Source organism: Acomys russatus, chromosome 7 (genome assembly GCF_903995435.1).
Source record: "Acomys russatus chromosome 7, mAcoRus1.1, whole genome shotgun sequence".
NCBI lineage: Eukaryota > Metazoa > Chordata > Mammalia > Rodentia > Muridae > Acomys > Acomys russatus.
The window spans coordinates 59,944,689-59,964,224 of record NC_067143.1 but is presented as its reverse complement, the minus strand read 5'-3'; the positions used below and the strand labels follow the sequence as shown (position 1 = coordinate 59,964,224).

Below are 19,536 nucleotides of genomic sequence, written 5' to 3'. Positions count from 1 at the left end.
GGGTCTTCATAATCTTAATACTCTAGTCTGAGCTGTTGAAGTGTGTTTTGTTTTCTTCCTTCCTTAAATGGAAACTTTAAAGTTTACAATTACCAGGAAAGATTTAGTTCTCAGAAAACTTTCAACTTTATGTTAGTCTTTATATATTTAGTAGTGGTTATCTATAAAAGGGAGGAATTTAAAAAAGCCTGATGTTTTCCAATATAATTTGTAATCTGAAATACAAGGTAAGAGTAACTTTTATTTGCCTGAGGTAATTGTCATCTTGGAGGCTTACTGCCTTGTCTGCTAACCTAGGCCTAATGCTGGAAGCTTCAAGCCTCCATACAATCTTATGTAGGCCTAGAATGTTTTCAGCTTCGGGAACTTACTGCTGAATAAACTCATCCTTTCTACTTCTTTCTTAACTCTGGCTGGCTGGTTAACTCAGCTGTTCTGGCTCAAATGCCTCTCCCAAGTTGACTGATTCAATCTGGCTTCTCTCAGCTTCTTACTCAATTGTTCTGCTTAGACTCAAATTAACTCCAGCAAGCCATTCTAATCTTCTGGCTCCTTCTCATTCTCTGGCTCATTCTGTCTTTACCTGTATCTGGCTTGTTCTCTCTTCAACCTGTCTTTGTAAAACTTCCCGGTAAAACTGAATTCTACAAACTGAACTGCCATGAACTCCACTCCACTGCACTGCACTGACTCTCAATTCCACCCACTCGCTGACTCAACTGAACTGCCTGAACAGAACTTGGAGATCTTCTCATAAATGCTGGGACTAAAGGTGTGTGCTACCACGCCTGGGCCTAAGCTTTTCTTTATGTAAAACTTGCTCTGCCTGGCCTTGAACTCAAGAGATCTGCTTGCCTCAATCTCCTCGGATTAAAGAAGTGTCTGTATTCCAGCCAGATTACACAGACCTAGTAGGTGTTTTGATATGATCTCTTGCCAGAGCAGACATGCTCCGAATTAAAATTCCTCTGCAATACAAGATGTGACAAAAAGGTAAAGAAACTAATATAAGACTCAGTTTAAATTCTGCAACTTGGTGCCCTTGAGCAAATCATATCCCTTCAAAAGGTCTGTACTCTAGACTTTATAGGATGTTTTATTTCATAGAGAGATGAGTAGGTGACTTTCTCAAACTAAAGCATGGCAGGGATAGATACGGGTTTCTTATAATGCACATTTTAAATGATGTATAAGACTTGTGATTCCAAAGATAATTCAGATAACACTACATTTCAAAAGTTGAATAATTTTAAAGAAAGACATTAACTATGTAATTAGATTAATACAGCAGTAGCTGAAAAGGTACTATTTGAATTATTGAAGAAATTTAGTGTTTCTAGAATTCTTATGGTATTTAAACCCCTATGTATTTATTTAGCAATTACATAAATGCTTATTCATTGTAATTATTTAGCAGTTAATAAATATTCAGTGATTAACAAAGAGAAATTTTAGTTTAAGACAGTTGCTTTTGTAGGAATTCTTCTACATGTTGTATGCTCCACCTGCAATTCCTCTTCCACCAAATGTTGCTAATATGTAGTTTATTTGTGGTAAAACCGTATGTGTTTGTTATCGCAGTTCTCAAGCACAATAGGTTACGTGCTAAGGTGTGCAGTATAACATGTCATGAAAAAGAGGCAAGAGCAGTATATACTGTCATATAACAAGGACCAACAAGAGATCAGACTTAATGGATATAACAGAGAAACTCTGAAAATTGAGTATAGAAGGTTTGTTTGGTTACTAAACAATTGCAGCTAAATGGCAGAACATCACTAGAACTGTATAAGAACCATGAATAGTTTAAAGGCACCAAAACATTAAGATAGTATAGGAGTGACTGAGTGACTTGTAATTAGGGCTGAGATTTTAGTCTTTTTGTTTTGAGACAGTTTCAGTGTGTATCACAGGCTGGCCTCTGTCTGACTCACAGCCCTCCCACCTTAGCCTTGCACAGCGCTAGGACGGCAGGTTTTCATCACCATAGCCAGGTTAGTATTAATTTTAAGGATTATTTGAGTCTTTTGATCTTTTGATCTATTCTTAATATATTGTGAACAACCTTTGTCTTTGTGGTGTATGGGCTGAACTCAGTTTGCATATGCTTGCTTGGCACCCTACTGAGCTACGTCACAGCTCTTTTTAATTTTATCTGAAGCAGAAGCTCACTAAGTTGCCACCCTACCTCAGCAGCATTCCATGTTTCTGCATTTACAGATGTGTCCCCTCAAACCAGCTGGAAAATGATCTGCAGACTCTTACTGTGTTACATACTTGACAGAACCCCTGTGCCGGTCTTCCTTAGGCCTCTCCCACCCCGCCTACTCTCCCATCTTGCTTACCTTCAAAACCTAACTCAAATGTTAATCTTTCCCTTTGCTTCCTGAGGGCGTTGCGGGTTCGTTTCCTTATGTTACTTAGTATCCATGGGTCCGGCACAGTCTACCCCCTTCTGAAATGCAAAGCTCAACAGAGGCTCCTCCTTTCAGGATTTCAGTTCAGTAGTTTGCTGTGTTTTCTACTTTGATTTTTTTCCCAGTGTACTTTTTAAAAGATTTTTTTTTGTATGAGTATGAATTTTCACCTGCATATATGTATGTACGCCATATGTGTCCAGTGCCTGAGGGGAACAGGAGAAGGTATCGGAACTAGAGTTGTAGGTGGTTATAAGTCACCATATAGTTTCTAGGAACCAAACCTGGATCCTTTGGAAGAGCAGAAAGTGTCTTAATCACTGACACCCCAAAAAAAATTATAAATTAACTTTTGTTAGCATACAAGATAGGCTTTTGTTATGACGCTGTCATACATGTCACTGCACATGGCTTATTCTACCCCCCAGTATTATCTCCCCTACCTTCCTCCCCTTCCTCACGACACCTTACTCCATGACGGTAGGCTTTCTTTTTTTTTCACTTAAGTCTAGTTTTCGTCTATGAGAGAAAAATACTTGTTTCCCCTCATTACTGTCTTCTATTGCCCCTTCTCCTCCTTCCCCCTCACATAGCTTCCCTCTGTGTAAGTCTGGATTACATTTATAAGAAAAATATATGCTATTTGTCTATTTGCGTTTTACTTACCATACTTTAGTATGGTGATATCCAGTTCTATTCATTTTCCTTAAAATAACATGATTTCCTTATTCTTTACAGTCAGTAAACTTCATAATTCATTTACTTTATTCGCCTGCTGACAGGCATCTGGACTGGTTCCCTATCTTGGTTATTGTGACTAGTGCTGCAGTAAACATGAGTGTGCAAGTATTTCTGTGATTTGATGATTTAGATTCTTGTAGCTTAATACTCCCAAGAGTGGTGTAGATAAGTCGGATGGTAGGTTTTTGTTTTGTTATTTCACTTTTTTGATGAACTTCCATACTGATTTAAATATAGGATGCACCAGTTTCACTCTAGTTTCTTTGTTTGTTTGTTTGTTTTAATTCCACCTTCTCCACGTCTTTGCCAGCACTTGCTGTCATTTGTTGTCTTGATGACAGTCACTTTAACTTTGAGGAAGATGGGATCTCAATATGACTTTAGTTTGTGTTTTTCTGATTGCTAAGCATATTACCCATTCTTTTAAAAGTATTTATTATCCATGTGAATATTTCATCAACCCATTTATACATTGGACAATTGTTTTTTGGTTTGGTTTGGTTTGGTTTTGCTTTGGATTTTTTTTCGAGACAGGGTTTCTCTGTGTAGCCTTGGCTGTCCTGGACTCACTTTGTAGACCAGGCTGGCCTCGAACTCATAGAGATCTGCCTGCCTCTGCCTCCTAAGTGCTGAAATTACAGGCATGTGTCACCACCGCCCAGCCCTGGACTACTTATTTTATTGGTGTTTAGCATTTGGACATATATTTGAGATATATACTTGTAGCTGGCGAAGGTTTTCTCTAATTTTGTAGGCTGTCTCTCCTCTCTGTTCATGGTTTCATTTCATGTAGTTCCATTTATTAGTTCTGAACCATTGGAGCTCTTTTCAGAAGAATTTTGTGCCTGTGAATAGATCTTAAAGTATTTTTCATATGTTTTCTTCTAATAGTTTCTAACTTTAAGGATTTTTTGTTTGTTTGTTTTGTTTTTTGAAACAAGGTAAGTCTGTGTAGTCTTGGCTGTTCTGTACTCACTTTGTAGACCAGGCTGGTCTCCAACTCACAGGGATCCACCTGCCTCTGCCTCCCAGAGGGCTGGGATTACAGGCATGCACCACCTCGCCCAGCAAACTTTCAGATCTTGTGTTAAGGTTTTTTGGTTCATTTTGAATTTTTTTTTTATACAGGATGAGAGAAGGGGGTCTTGTATCATTCCTTTACATGTGTGTATCATTTTCCTATCACCTTTTGTTGAAGTGGTTGTTGTCTTTTCTATAATACACTCTGTTTGACACTTCTGTCAAAAATCAGGTACTTGTAGCTATGTGGGTTTATTTCTGGGTCTTTTATTCTATATCATCTGTTTAGTTTTTATATTACAAGATGAAAAATAAACCTCTTTTAAGAAATAGCAACATAGATGTTTAGTTCTGCTCCCAAACAGGCCCCTACCTAGCAGTAACTAATCTTTTATAATTTGGTATATGTTCATTGAGAACTATAAATACTCAGATGTATGTTTATCTATGTGTGCATTTATTTATTTGTTTTTTTTTTCAAATAAGTGAGCCAATGTTATTTAAATTTTTCTAGTTGACCTTTTTTATAATGTTACTTTCATGTGTATGAATATTTTATCTTCATGCCACATGTGTACCTTCCAGAAGAGGAGGGTGTCAAAGCCCTGGAATTATTGTTACAGACTGTTGTGAGCCATTTTGTGGTTGCTGGGAATTGAATCTGCAAAACCATCAAGTGCTCTTAACCCCTGAGCTCCCCAGCTCCTAGGAAGTCTTTCTGGTTTTTCGAGGCAGGGTTTCTCTGTGTCCTGGACTCACTTTGTAGACCAGGCCTAGAAATCATAGCAATCTGCCTGCCTCTGCCTCCTGAGTGCTGTGATTAAAGGAGTGCACCACCGTGCCCAACTAGTCTTTTTTTTTTTTTTTTTTTTTTTTAGTCTAATGCTTTATCTTAGAGATCATTCTGCAATAATACATACAAAATTATATTGATTGATTTATATCTCATGGTGGGAATATAATCTAATTCATGTGCTGGTAGTTCCCCTAGTGCCCCCAAAACTAAAAAATAAGTCTTACTAATCCTAGATATCTTATATAATAACTTTGTTCACTTTAGATTTTGCACCCTGATTTGGAAGTAGCAGATCATGCCTTCCCTCCTCCACGAACAGCTTTATCCCACTCAAAAATGCTGGTAAGAAATTTAATGTTCAGTAGCTGAGTAGTATGCCATAGTGTAAATGTACCACAGGCTCTTTATCCATTCTTCGACTGAGGGGCATCTAGGTTGATTCCAGGTTCTGGCTATTACAAAGCAGGCTTCTATGAACATAGTTGAGCAAATGTCCTTGTTGTGTGCTGGAGCATCTTTTGGGTATATTCCAAGGAGTGGAATAGCTGGGTCTTGAGGTGTCCCTATTCCCAGTTTTCTGAGAAAGTGCTAGATTGATTTCCAAAGTGGTTGTACAAGTTTGCACTCCTACCAGCAATGAAGGAGTGTTCCCCTTTCTCTACATCCTTGCCAGCATGTGTTGTCACTTGAGTTTTTGATCTTCGCCATTCTAATGGGTGTAAGATGGCATCTCCTTGAAATTTGCAGGCAAATGGATGGAACTAGAAATGATCATCCTGAGTGAGTTTAACCCAGACCCAGAAAGATACACATGGTATATACTCACTTATAATTGGACACCAGCCCACCAAGGATGTTCTCTGAGAGTCTTCATTTAGCTGGGGGTTGGGATAGAAGCTAAGACTTCCTATTGTGACTCCTGCTGAGAGAAGTATGGGAGAATGGGGAAAGGGAAGGACCTAGAGGGTCCTGGAACCCTACAAGAAGACCATCAAGGATGGCAGATCTGGCCCCAGGAGGATGTGCTCAAAATACTGTACCAACCAAGGACAATGCATGCAGTAAACCTAGACCCCCAAATCAGATCTAGTCAATGGACAACTCATTCTCCACAGTTGTGTGGAGAGTGGGGACTGACTCTGACATGAACACTGGTGCCCCTTATTTGACCACTCCCCCTTGGTGGGGAGGCCTGGTGGCACTCAGAGGAAGGGTAAGCAGACTACCAGGATGAGACCTGACAGGCTGTGACCATATGGTTGGGAAGGAGGTCCCCTTCTGTCATAGACCTAGGGGAGGGGAATAGGGTGAAGGGGGAGGGAGAAGGAAACAGGAAGATACAAGTGAGGGGATAACAATTGAGATGTAACCTGAATAAACTACTGAAATAAAATTAAAAGAAAAAAAAAAGAAATTTAATGTTCAAATTTGATACTTTTAAAGAGTGCTGTACTTTTACTTTTAGGTTTGCTGAAGTAGCTGAGTTAGAAATAATCTCAGAAGGAGTTGTAGGGCAATGTGCTAACCTAGAAAAGGGGGTGTGATTTTTCCTTTAGGGAGCAAGAGTAAGGACAGCAATGAAATCGCAACCTTAGCTGTAACCGGGAAAACTGTTCAGCATAAGAATTTGGATTCTTCTGTTCTTGTGGTGCTCTATGTTAACCGCGGCCTTACCTGTGCTGTGCGTATGTAGTGCCATGCAGCTCCTTCTCCAGTGGGGTGGGGAGGACTGAGAAAAATAGCAACAATAAAAACAGTGAATTATAGTGTGCCAAAAGGAATTTTGATAAGCAATCATAATAGAGTGAAAGGATAGTAGATACCCCCCTTTTTTTTTTTATACTTTGCCCAGTTCATGTGTTAGAAGAGGTGAATGTGAGGCCAGAGCTCTCTCTGGTCCTTTAAAAAACAACTTAAGCATTCTTGACCTTGATTTCTTTAAATAAGGTAAAGGTATTGACTGAATAAATACATAATTTTCTTTAACAGTTTTAAAAGTTTCTATAAAAACCTGGATTGGCGAGACTTACTATTAAATCATATTTTACTAGAATAAAAATAGACTTTTATAATCTGGATAAATGTTGGAAGAATTTCATAAACCTTTAAAATACAATCTTTTGAGAGATTTTCCCTTTTACATTTATAACTATAATTTTTTACAGATATAAAAATAAGCGGTCTTGTCATGTATTTCTTTCTTTGCCACAGAAAAATAGTAGACTGTGCTTTTTTTCCTCTGGAAGAAAATTGTCTGCGCTAGAATCTGCACTATTTGGTTCATTAGAAAGAACAAAGCAGTTTCACCCAAGAGTAGGTAGACTCTCATGAGCCTTGGGCCCACGGCGTGGGGAGACAAGCACAGGAAGCCTGGCACATCTGCTCACTCAAACTCCGTCCCTTCTCTCTGTTTTGTTTGATTGTTTTTTATTATTAAATTACCTGTGTGTTTCATTTTGCATTTTCAGGATAAAGAAGTACGAGCAGTTTTCCTTAGGTTATTTGCACAACTGTTCCAAGGATATAGGTCATGCCTGCAGCTTATACGGATCCATGCTGAGCCTGTGATACATTTTCACAAAGTAAGAAACAGTGCCAGGTTGTCTGTCCAGTGCACTCGCTCAATAGGACCTCTCTTAGCCGTGTTAATGAATTAATGTTTTGAATGCGCTTAAAGTCTCTGTGTTAAGTGACAAATGGAGCAGGTATAATATTTTCCTTCAGAATATGTAAACTTAGAGTTGATTTTTCTCTTATTAAAGTGTTAATCAAGTATTAGTTAGAATTAATACATGACTTTTTTTCCTCCAGTCTTTTAAATGGATTCATTTTTTTTCCTTACAGTACATGTAGTATTTCAGGTATCAAGCAAAACCTTTTGAGAAAAATATGTATTACGACAGTGTTTAGTAATATCTAAAGGCGTTCAGACATACTTCAATTTTTCTATGTTTTAAAATTTTAACCATTTGCCCATTTCTCAGTGATAAGTTTATCATTTCACATTTTTTTTCTTTACAGACAGCTTTCTTGGGGCAGCGTGGTTTGGTTGAGAATGATTTCCTCACTAAAGTGCTCAATGGAATGGCATTTGCAGGTTTTGTTTCAGAAAGAGGGCCTCCCTATAGAGCCTGTGATCTCTTTGATGAGGTATAGTTGTTATCAGTGACTAATAGTTTAAAGCAAAACCCATTATTTTAACATTTACTCAGATTCTTAAACACTTTGTAATCTAAATATTATGTCTACAAATCTTGATAACTATGTTATTTGGGAAAACTAGAAAATTGTAGAATGTGTCAGAAGTACACAGTTTTTTAGCAACTAAGATTGATGTTTTTAAAAATTGGACTGTGCTTATATAAATAAAACTCATTTTTAAAATGCAATTGTCAGTTTGTAGCTGGGTCTAACTTAATGTAAGATACGTGGCTCTAAATTGCATTTACATTTAGTCCATCAGTGTCATCAAGCTGTAATATATGTTTATAGCATTCCTACTAATCAGTAATTATCATTTTCTAGAAATGTTTGAGGTAGATATGTTGTTTCTATCTTTTCAAGGATTTGGCCATATAAAAGGAGACATAGAATAGAAGAGTGGGATATTATTTTACATTTATTATGTTTCTTTTTTAAATACATTTTTCCATTTATTTTTTAATTCTATATTCAGTGCAGTGCATTATGGGGGACAAGAAAGTGAATATCACTTTTATTTCAGTTTCTGAAACATCACTGTATTAGATTTGAAAGTTCCTGGTGTCCTTCAAAGAAAGTCACTCTTGGAACCCAGGGGGCGCCTTGTTACTCTTCCCACTGGTGGTTTCTTTTGTAGGAACAAAGGTAGACAGTTCATATTCACGGGGAAGGAAAGCGGGGCAGAGCTTCTGTCCCGAAGATGAAAACCAACCACCTCTCTCAGTAACAAGCACATGCAGAAGTGAGGCACATCATCCTGGCTCACACAGCTCTTTCTAGTCACTTGTTGAGCTTTGGTTCCCTGTAATTAACAGTTAATGTCACTGGCCTTTGATTACACTAATATTTATATCAACCTTTTGGTTCCTAATTAAGTACTTGGCTTATATAGCTAAACTAAGATGCTTGCCAGAGTCCTCTTCTCACTCCTTTGCTGGTCTCTGAAACTTTATTAATACTAACGTTAGTTTATGTGTTGTCTCTGTTTTCTACCACATTTTCCTTGCTAACCTCTAGCAAGAAAGTCAAGTTGATTGCTTGCAGCATTAGACTTAAATATTTCTCATCCTACTGTCTTTGTCCATTTACATGAGAATATACTTTTATAGGAAAATAACATTTGCTCCTTGGAAAGAATGCATTTCCCATATCACATGGATTCTATAGCACTTGGAGAGGTAGCGCTCAGTATGCACTGTCTTAGGCTTACCTGTCATCAAATGGACACCTTAGGGATGAAAAGCAAATCTGCCTTTCTCTGTATGGCAATCTTCTGAACACTGCCGAAGAGTGGGGACTCCGCCTTATCCGATCAATCTGCTAATTCCTAGCATAAGAAACTCTTGTTCCTTTCCCCTTTTGCCTATTTACCCTCCTCCATGTTTTCATGTCAGTTCTCTACAGTAGGGACACACTCCCACACCGTTGCTTTAGCAGATTAGTTAAGAGAGAAACGGACTCCTTGAGAACTAAAAGGTCACCTTGCCCTTCCATTTTCATTTAGAGGTGAGGAGTCTGAACCCAGGTTATGCGATCCAGTCAGCTTGGCGGAATTGTTTGTTCACATTTGTAAATCAAGGAAGCATTTAGAGACTTTGTTGCCTTCTGAATTTTCCCAAGTGAGTGAGTTGGCATGGGCGAGGCTTGTAGGGTGAAAGGCTTCTCTGCACCCCATAGATGACCATTCTCCAAGAGTCACTGCGTGGGGCACCTGGAACCCATGGATTCAATATGCCTTTGTCATCCTGGCGTAGAGGTGAAGCCCAGCACAAATCTAACTTGTTTTTAAAATTAGCATATTTTGAATGCCTTCTGTTTTGCCTATTGTATGAAAATACAGGTTTTAAATTCAACATACTTAGGTACTGATTATTACCATCTGATTATTTTTCCAAGTTGGTAGCTTTTGAAGTAGAGAGAATTAAAGTTGAAGAAAATAACCCACTGAAGATGATAAAGCATATCAGAGAACTTGCTGAGCAACTATTCAAAAATGTAAGTAAATGTATTTAATCTATTTAAAAGTTAATGAAACATTTCATTTTCATAACCAAGAAGCTCCAGCATTCTGGCATCAATACTTATTTATGCTCTGCATAATCAATCGTAAGATGTCACACTTGGCCCTGTGTGTCAGAATGTATCACACTTTCACAATCAGTCACTGTGTCATGAAAATGTCTTGCCCACGTTTTTCCTCATAAGTCCTTTGCCCTCATTGTGAATTTTCTTCCGGGTCTCCTGTTTAATACAGAAACTTTAAACACGTTGGAAGTCAGAAGTACCTTTAACAGCGCTAAGGGGTGTGCTCTCCTTCTGCATAGTGCGCAGGTTGTCATTTGAGTTCCATTGTTTTGAATTAATGATGTAATGAACTAAGCTGGAAGAAAGAAAGAAAACGCAAAGGTGAAAATACTCCCAGGATAGAGGAAGCATTGTAAATTAGACAATGGATGTAGTGAGCTGTCCACCTGAATTCTTAGGCTGGCGAGGAGAGAGCATTGTATAGCATAGCAGATTGGGGCTGAGTGGGTGCTGATGCCTCCTGCTTGTAAGCTTCTGATTCCTTTTACTAAGAAACATAAATCAAGTGGGAGTGTGGACCTCTGAAGAACGCAGAGGGGAGTTTTTTTTTAAGGCATTAGAGCAAAGAGGAACTTGATATTAATATTCTGGCCCCGGTGTATGTTATTGTTCAATCTAGCGATTGGATAAGGTAAACTGTTTTGACAGGGAGCCATTGGTGACTGCTTTGTCACATTCATTTGAAATCTGAGAACCAGTAAGTTAAAAGCAGAAATGGTAAACTATTACCTTGTTAATATTCTTTAGTTATATATTTTGCTTGTGTGTGCATGTGTGTGTGTGTTGGTGATTGAAGCCAGGGCCTTGTGCGTGCTGTGCATCCACTGTACTTCTGAGCTATTCCCACGACTCCACTCGGTTATGCTCAACTTCTCCACTTGATGTCTGACCTTCCTTTGAGAAACATAATTCTTCCTGAATGATTTGTATTAAAACAAATGGTCTTTCTTTTCTAAACTGTGCTCATCTATGTTAGGTTACATAATTGAATGTTCTTAGTTTATTTCTTCAGTTACCTGTAATTTATAGTTTCAGTTTTGACAGTGTATTTTGCATAACATAAAAAGAACAGTAACTAACACCGGGAGAAATTAGGCATAGCATGATTGGGCTTGGTATAAAATAATTTTCTATTTTAATTATTCAGCATAGTAATACTTCAGTTGACTGTCATTTTTAATTAGTTCCTTTTCTAAGAAACAATATTTTATAATCTTAAACATGTCTCATTTTAAGTCATAATTGATTTATCAAAACTTTAAATAAATGGCATGGCATTAACTATTTTGCATACATTATCTAAAATCCTATAGCACCCATTTAAGGCAGGTTCAATATACCCATTTTCTTGAGGACATAATTGCCTGAGAATTATGTAGCTATTAAATGAGGGAACCCAGAGTTAAATTTATGGATTTTCTTATGTCTGATTCCTAACCTCACTCTATCTGATTTGCTCTATCTGCAATCCAAAAAAAAAAAAAAAAAAGTAATTATCAGCCAGGCAGTGGTGTTGCACACCTTTAATCCCAGCACTCAGGGACAGAGGCAGGCAGATCTCTGAGTTCAAGGCCAGCCTGGTCGACAAAGGGAGTTTCAGGACAACCAGAGAAATTTTGTCTCGAGAAGCAACAACAACAAAAAAGTAACAGTGTTTCCATTACACTTTATGACAGTATTTTAGCATACATTCTCACTTAGCAGTGACCATGTGCTTGGCAATAATCCTGTGCAGTAAGAAAAGGATAGTATTGAACAGATGAGGAAATTGAAGACTAGGAGGTAGTTTAATCTTCTCTTAGTAGGAATGGTTTATTGATGCATTTCAAAGATGAAGAAAATGCCATGTCGGAATCAGTTTAATCAAATGAGTCACATAGGACTGATGCTTTTAATAACTAGCTACTTACTTTTTTGATCTTTTTTGACAACTACTCCAAGACAAATGTTATAGCTAGTAAGGTGACTAAAATTAGGATTCTGACATCATGTTGTCTTTACTAGATGAGGGCCTAGTGTCTACAAGGAATTGTGCCCAGACACTTTTATGCAAAGACAAAATAAATAATTGCTTCTTACTATCTTATATCTTAAATCTTATGATATGTACTTTATATTTACCAGTACATAACTAAAATACGATAAAATTAATATCTAGTAATTATACATACATTTTGTTATTGTTTTGCTGTTCTTGTTCATTTTTCGAGACAGTGTTTCTCTGTGTAGCCCTGGCTATCCTGGAATCACTCTGTAGACCAGACTGGCCTGGAACTCACAAAGATCCACCTGCCTCTGCCTCCTGAGTGCTGGCAGTAAAAGTGTGCCCCACTGTGCCCCGCAAATTATACATTTTAAAAAGTGAATATAAATCACAAAATGTGTCTTTCCGCTTTTAAAGTGATCATAATAAAACACTACATATGTAAAATAAAAGGTGCCTTATTTATTCCTGGGCTTTTAAAAAGACCTAATTCAATTTCACTTAACTTAGTTGATTCCGTTCTCTCAGTGCGCACTTACCAAGTACTTACTAGCACATTGTAGGCACATTACTAGCACATTGTAGGCACATTACTAGCACATTGTAGGCACATTACTAGCACATTGTAGGCACATTACTAGCATATTGTAGGCACATTACTAGCACATTGTAGGCACATTACTAGCACATTGTAGGCACATTACTAGCATATTGTAGGCACATTACTATCATATTGTAGGCACATTACTAGCACATTGTAGGCACATTACTAGCACATTGTAGGCACATTACTAGCACATTGTAGGCACATTACTAGCATATTGTAGGCACATTACTAGCATATTGTAGGCACATTACTAGCATATTGTAGGCACATTACTAGCATATTGTAGGCACATTACTAGCATATTGTAGGCACATTACTAGCACATTGTAGGCACATCACTCTTTTAGGAAAGACGCACAGGCATGATGGCCGAGAATCCAAGAATAGCATGGTCGTGGAGGTCGTACGACTCTCGAGGTTTTGGCTGCTCCACCATTGCTAAAGTAGAAAGATTTTATGAAATAAATAAATTAAAAAAAAAAAAAACAACCAGACCATTGTGGTAAAGTTACTTTCTTGGGTCATGCAGGAAATCGAGACTAAGAAGAGGAATCTCATGTCAGTGTATGGAAAATAATCCACATAGTTCTATTTTTTATATGAAAACCAGTTTTCCTACCATGTCAAAGTCACATTTCTAAAACTCCCCTTTGTTAAGCAAGAACCAACCATATAATTTTACTGTTTGATTATTCTTGGGCTAGAATTGAAAAATGGTGATTCCGTTCAAATATTTGTAAATACTTTCCTACATCTGAGTCTGCTTTGTATCCAACTTTACCTTCCATTTCAGGATTTCAAAGAGATCTTGGTTTTTCAGTTTCTTCCCCTCACTCCTTTATTTTGTCCTTTAGTGCAGTTTCAGGGATGTGAGCTCTATGGATTGAACTAAATTTAGCTGCTTTTCTTGATTCCTGGAACTTTGAAATAATTACAGAAATTATTGGTGACTTCAGTACCTTGGAAAGGTGGAATAGAGAAGCCTAAATACACTTGAGACAAGTCATGCAAGCACTAGCAGGGTTTCTGCCGGAGGTAATTGTGTACTCGTCTATACAACTTTTCCTTTGTGCTCAGTTGGTTGTACGGAAGGCTGCCCTCTGCCTTTCAGTGTCTGCGTGAGCACGTGTTTTCCTTTTTAGGTACCTTAGCCCTGTGATTCCAGACCTCATAAAACACCTTATACAAGACCTCATAGTTAAATGCCAAAATAAACTAAATATTTTTATGAAACTTCATAAGAAATGAAAATCAGTTAAAATAAGACCCTTTAACTCAAAACATAAACTCCTGTATCTGGTTTGCTTGTTCACAATAAGCCAATTTATTATGATTTGATTTACATAGAGTAAAATTTTTAGTGTACACATCTATACATTTTGACAAGTGCATGATGCCATCAGGACCCTCATGGGTGCATATAACATTCCTTTTCACTAAGAAAGCTCCTTAACCCAGTGGGCTGTTTCTGTCTCTATGACTTTGTCTTTCTACAATTCAGTTGTTTTGAATATGGCTTCAGTCTCTTAATACGTAATGAGTTTCAAATTCTTCCAGGGTCACATATAGCTGGAGATTATACTCTTTCCTTCTGAGTAGCATTCTACCTGTATGGATTGCCTAACTTTTATTTCTCTTGACCTGCTGAAAAAAAATTGGCAATAATGAGTATCCTCAGGCTTTCTATGGATATTTACATAAATAGAAATTTTATCTCTCTTAGATAAATAACTAGGGCTGAGATACCAGGATATGTGGTAACACAACATTTAACTTTGTTTCAGAACTGCTGATTGTCTCTCTAAGTGTCTATATTATTTTGCATTCCCACCAGCAGTGTGTGAGAGTTCCATTCGCTTTACATCTTTAGCAGTACTTGGTATCATAATTTATTTTGTTTTTGTTCAGTCATTATCATAAGTGGGCAGTAGTATATCTTTGTGGGTATTATATTAATTTCAGCAGGTGAATGAATATGTATTATCTTAGCTAATCATTATATGCAAATATTGCCTTAATATTTGTGATAAAAGTTATTAGGAAGGAATAGAGATTCTCCATCTGGAGTCATTTAAGTAATGATTCTTAGAAAACTTCAACTCTTCCCATTCTGTTTAGAGACATTTTTATATAGATCAATATCAGAAGATACTTTTGGTTATCACAGCTAGAGAGGCCGTGCTATTGTCATCTAATAAATTTAGGCCAGTGGTGCTTCCAAATATTTTACAGTGCATGAAGACACCCCACACTCATAGTCAACGAGGATTTGTCAGGTTTAAAATGCCAGTAGTTCCAAGACTGAGAAGCACATCCAACGAAGGTGGAGCAGGCAGCATGTTAGATGGGGAAGCCTAAACACAGAATGCGTTCATGTTAGCGGACTGTGGTGTACCTCAGTGGTCATTAAAAAGCTTATAAAGTTGGAAAATTGAGAATATCTCATTTCATCAGTGTCATGTACTGTCGGGCAGCTCAAGAGTGTAATTTTATTTGTAGTATTTAAGGTTTTAAGCAATAATGTCTTCAATTATACTTGAGGGATTTGTGTCATCCCCCCCCCAGAGTGAATATGAATAGTGGACATTAAACAATTTTAAATATCTGAACAAATCTGGAATATTTGGTAACCTCTAACAAAGCCACACTGATTTGTCATTCACTCTAAGTCCAATTTGTAGGAAGATTATTTCTTCTATTGTAGCTATGGCCCACTTTGGATGTCTAGTGAATCTTAAGATTTTTGTTTTTGTTTTACCTTTATGAATGTATGCTTGGCCTTCTTTTCTATAAAACCTAAACATACTCTCATTTAGTGTGGCAAAGGAAGAAAAATTTCATGTTGCCTGACCATATGGTGATACATATATCTGTAATTTTTTTCAAGACAGAGAAAAACAGTGAGCTTCTCCCTGTATGTAACTGTATCAGGGTGACAGAGACCAGGCCTTGAAAGTCATCAGCAAGATTTAAACATTACTCCCAATTGGTAGGGCTGAGCTTAACCAGCCTTTGTCAGGCTGTTCATTTCTGGTGGACTTGCACAAAACTGTCCCCATGACTCTGGGTTCAGTTGTCTAAGTCTTTGGTTATTACTTTGTATTTATACTTCTCTGAACTCAAGTTTTTAAAAAAAAAAAAAAAAAGTTTGTTGGTCTGGACTGTTAGAAACTAACAGATTTCCTTGTTCCAACAGCAAAACTGGATTACACTTTTTTAATGAAGTCAGGAACCTAAGGAACCAGTCCAAATTCATTCCTAGTGAGAAGTAAGAGCAAACATCTCTGCTGCCCTCTTGAACACAGCAGATGCTAACCTGGGTGTCCTTCCTTGCTGCTCTTTCCACAGAAGCTCTCATGGGGACCATGCTTAGTTTCAGGTGGCACATGTGGTCCTTTACACTTAACATACTGCCCACTAGAGGGCAATAGTGCACAGATACAGCAGCCGGGAAACCAAAGAGTAGATTGCATCCTAAAAACACAATATTTCATAGCGTAGCAAAGTTATCTACATTTTGCTGTAGAATGTTTCTGCAACTACAGATAAGCTCACCTTTGAGCTTATATATAATACGGGTTTTCAAATGCTTGTTACATAGATTTGATTTACAGGGTGGTTTTTTTTTTTCTGATTTTGTGTATAGGAATACTGAGCAACATCTTTTCCTTAGTAAGTGATTGATGTTGAGACTGTTGCTACTTTGACTGCAAGTGAAATTGCTATTACTACTAACATACATATAAACAGTTGGTGTTGCGATATTAGAAATGAAAGGAATTCATTTCATCTTAAAAGCATGGTGTCATACAAAAAGGTGTAATAGAGAAATGTTTGTAACATAATCTAGACTTTTAGAAAATAGCCTTAGATTAGTTCTGGGAATGTGTGTAGTGTTGTGTTGTAAGAACGCTCCTGTAACAGCTGGCAATCGCCCTGCAAGACTTTAATGAAGTAGGTTTTGTATGCAAATGAAGGTGAGGGAATGCACCCTTTATTAGATCACACTACTGATGAAGTGATCAGGTATGGGTTTGAACCCCCGGGCATTCTGAAATCAGAGAACATAAAACTAAAAGACATACTTACTGGATTAACTAAGTTTGCTGCTGAATTGTAATGCAACCTAGTTCTGTCATGTTTTTGTGTCTAATCTTGTTTTGGGTCTTGTTTTAGGGCTGTCTATTCAACTTGTCCATTTAGCCCTAATAGTCATAGGTTATATAAGTGTAGAAACATCTGGAAACCTTGACTCACCTCCTTTTCTCTCTCTTAGTTAGTTGTTACTGGGGCAAAATGCCTGAAACAATTGACTTACAAGGAGGAAAGATTAATGTTTCTCTATGGTTCAGAGACTTTAAGCAAAAGCGACTGGACCCTGATATTTTGGGGTTTGGTGGCATAGCTCATCATGATAAGTGTACATAGCAGAAGGGGCTGTTCATTTCACTGTGGCTAGGAAGCAGTAGCAGGGAGGGGCTAAGGGGCCAATATCCCCATCAAGGGTGCATACCTTGTGATGTCATTTCTTTTCCACTAAGCCCTAAGTCCTAAAGATTTTAGCACTCCCAAGAGGAGCAATAGCTAGTGACAAAGCCTAGCCTATGGGCCACTGGGGGGCATGGAAGGGCCAGTCTTTTTATGAGTCTTTATTCTTTCCTATAAAGATAAACATGCCACTTCACAGATTTTGACTAGAAGTGTTACATGTAACCTTAGTTTTCCTAAACATTCTTAAATCCTTATTAGAATAGCATATAATAGAGATGCTAAGAAAAATGAAATATAACAGATATGTGCATTATTACAAAAATTTCTATTTTAAATTTCTTTATGTTTTAAAAGTTGTTAAAAATGAGCCGGCAGGGACATGGGCCAGAGGGTAAAGGCATTCTGTCATGTAAACCTGACAACCTTAGTTCATACCCCGAGTTCATGTAAAAACAAGGCAGTGTAATGTCCAAGTCCATAATTCATTTCAGTGTACCTCTGTGGGGAGATGGAATGTAGAGAGACAGGAGAAATGCCAGAAACGTGAAGGCAAACTAGCCTAGCCTACAAAGTAGTGATACAAGATGGAAGGGGAGGGCCCATACCCAAACGTCTCCTCAGACCTCCACACATACTCCTTAAGTGCACCCCCACGCTGACACGTATAATCATATGCATATATACATATATACAGAAATATTTAAAAGTTGTCATGGTGACTATTTACTTCATTTGAGATAGAGTGTGCATAGGGTTTTTTTTTAATTTCTACAAAAATAAGTCTAGATAGAAATTAAAATAGTTACTATTCTTTAAAGGATTCAGGATTCATGGACCATATGAATTTCCTCTCCACTCTGAAGAAACTATATCCACTATATTAGAAAATTCGTAATTAAATATTTTGAGAATATGTGAATAGAAATCATACCTAAAGACCAAAGCAAACAAATATACTACTTTTTTTGAAAGGCGAGACATTACAAAGACTACAGCCCAGTGATGTTTGTATTAATTCCAGGCAGAATTATAGGAAAAATTAAATATACATGATTGTGCTTTTTCAAAGAACCTTGTAATATAAGCCTGATTGTCTTAGGTAAAGTTATTTGCCTAGCAACACTCATTGAGCAGTACAAGAACCAAAATCCAGTGTTTTGACACATAAAGCAATCTTATTTCCATTGTGTTCTGAGAAATGCAAACTGTATCCTCGGCCCTAGTCCACCTTTTTCTTTTTCTGGATCTGAGCCATACAGCCAAAATGAATGTGGGGGAGCAGTTCTAATAGATGGTGACAGTTGACCATTTTTAACTGACAAGAGCGTGTTATAGGATACTAAGGAGTTTAGTCTACACCATGAATAGCATAGGTTCAGTGCAAATAAGGAATTTTCTGGTGGCAGAAGGATAATAAATGCTAGAAGTGGTCTACAAAAGGTTGTAAAGCAGCCGTCCCTAGAGGACTTATAGAACACACCAATTCCACGCTCCTCGGGATTTGAAATAGAATCCTCCTTAACTGGATACGAGATAAAGTTTCACACTGGTCCTAAGAGTATGTAAAAATATTAGCTGATAAGATTGGGGCTGTTGTTCAGTGGTAGCATATAGAAATTCCTGGGTTCAGTCTCCTGCCCCCAAAACTTTAAAATAACTAAATTATTACAATTTTTCTGTGTGTCCAACATCATATCCCACTTGATAGGATGCAGTGGGAAGTGGTGCCTTCTGCGTGCCTAACAGACTTTTCTTGCAACAGGTATATAGAATAAGACAAATAAACAAACAAAACATTCAAACCAAAATGTCAGAACAATTGTTTTAGTATGGGGCTAGAGAGATGGCCCAGAGGTCCTTGTAAAGGACTGAAGTTCCCAGCACCCACATCAGACAATTCATAGCAAACTAGAGCTCCAGCTCCAGGACAGTCTGGCTTCTACAGGCACCTTCATGCATGTGTGCATATGCACACAGAAACATGTGTGCATATACATAAAGAAAAAGAAAAATAGTTAAATCTTTTAATTAAAAAATACCCTTTTAGTCAAGCAGGACATCTGCTTTTGTGGTACTTTATTTTAGTGAGATAAGACTGAACAGTAACTATTCCATGCTATGTGAAAAGGTTTTACATATTAAAGAGAAAACTATAAGGAAAATAAGGGATGTATTGACAGATGCAATACATTGT

General features: G+C 37.5%; 1 protein-coding gene across 1 annotated transcript in view; it reads left to right on the top strand.

Annotated features, from left to right (window-relative positions):
- Sbf2 (SET binding factor 2) overlaps positions 1-19,536 on the top strand; it is a 319,337-nt gene that overhangs the window by 169,004 nt on the left and 130,797 nt on the right. The window contains exons 11-14 of the mRNA XM_051149227.1: positions 5,239-5,316; positions 7,443-7,556; positions 7,996-8,124; positions 10,072-10,170. Of these exons, the coding sequence (XP_051005184.1) occupies positions 5,239-5,316; positions 7,443-7,556; positions 7,996-8,124; positions 10,072-10,170 (420 nt within the window). The remainder of the gene's footprint in view (positions 1-5,238; positions 5,317-7,442; positions 7,557-7,995; positions 8,125-10,071; positions 10,171-19,536) is intronic.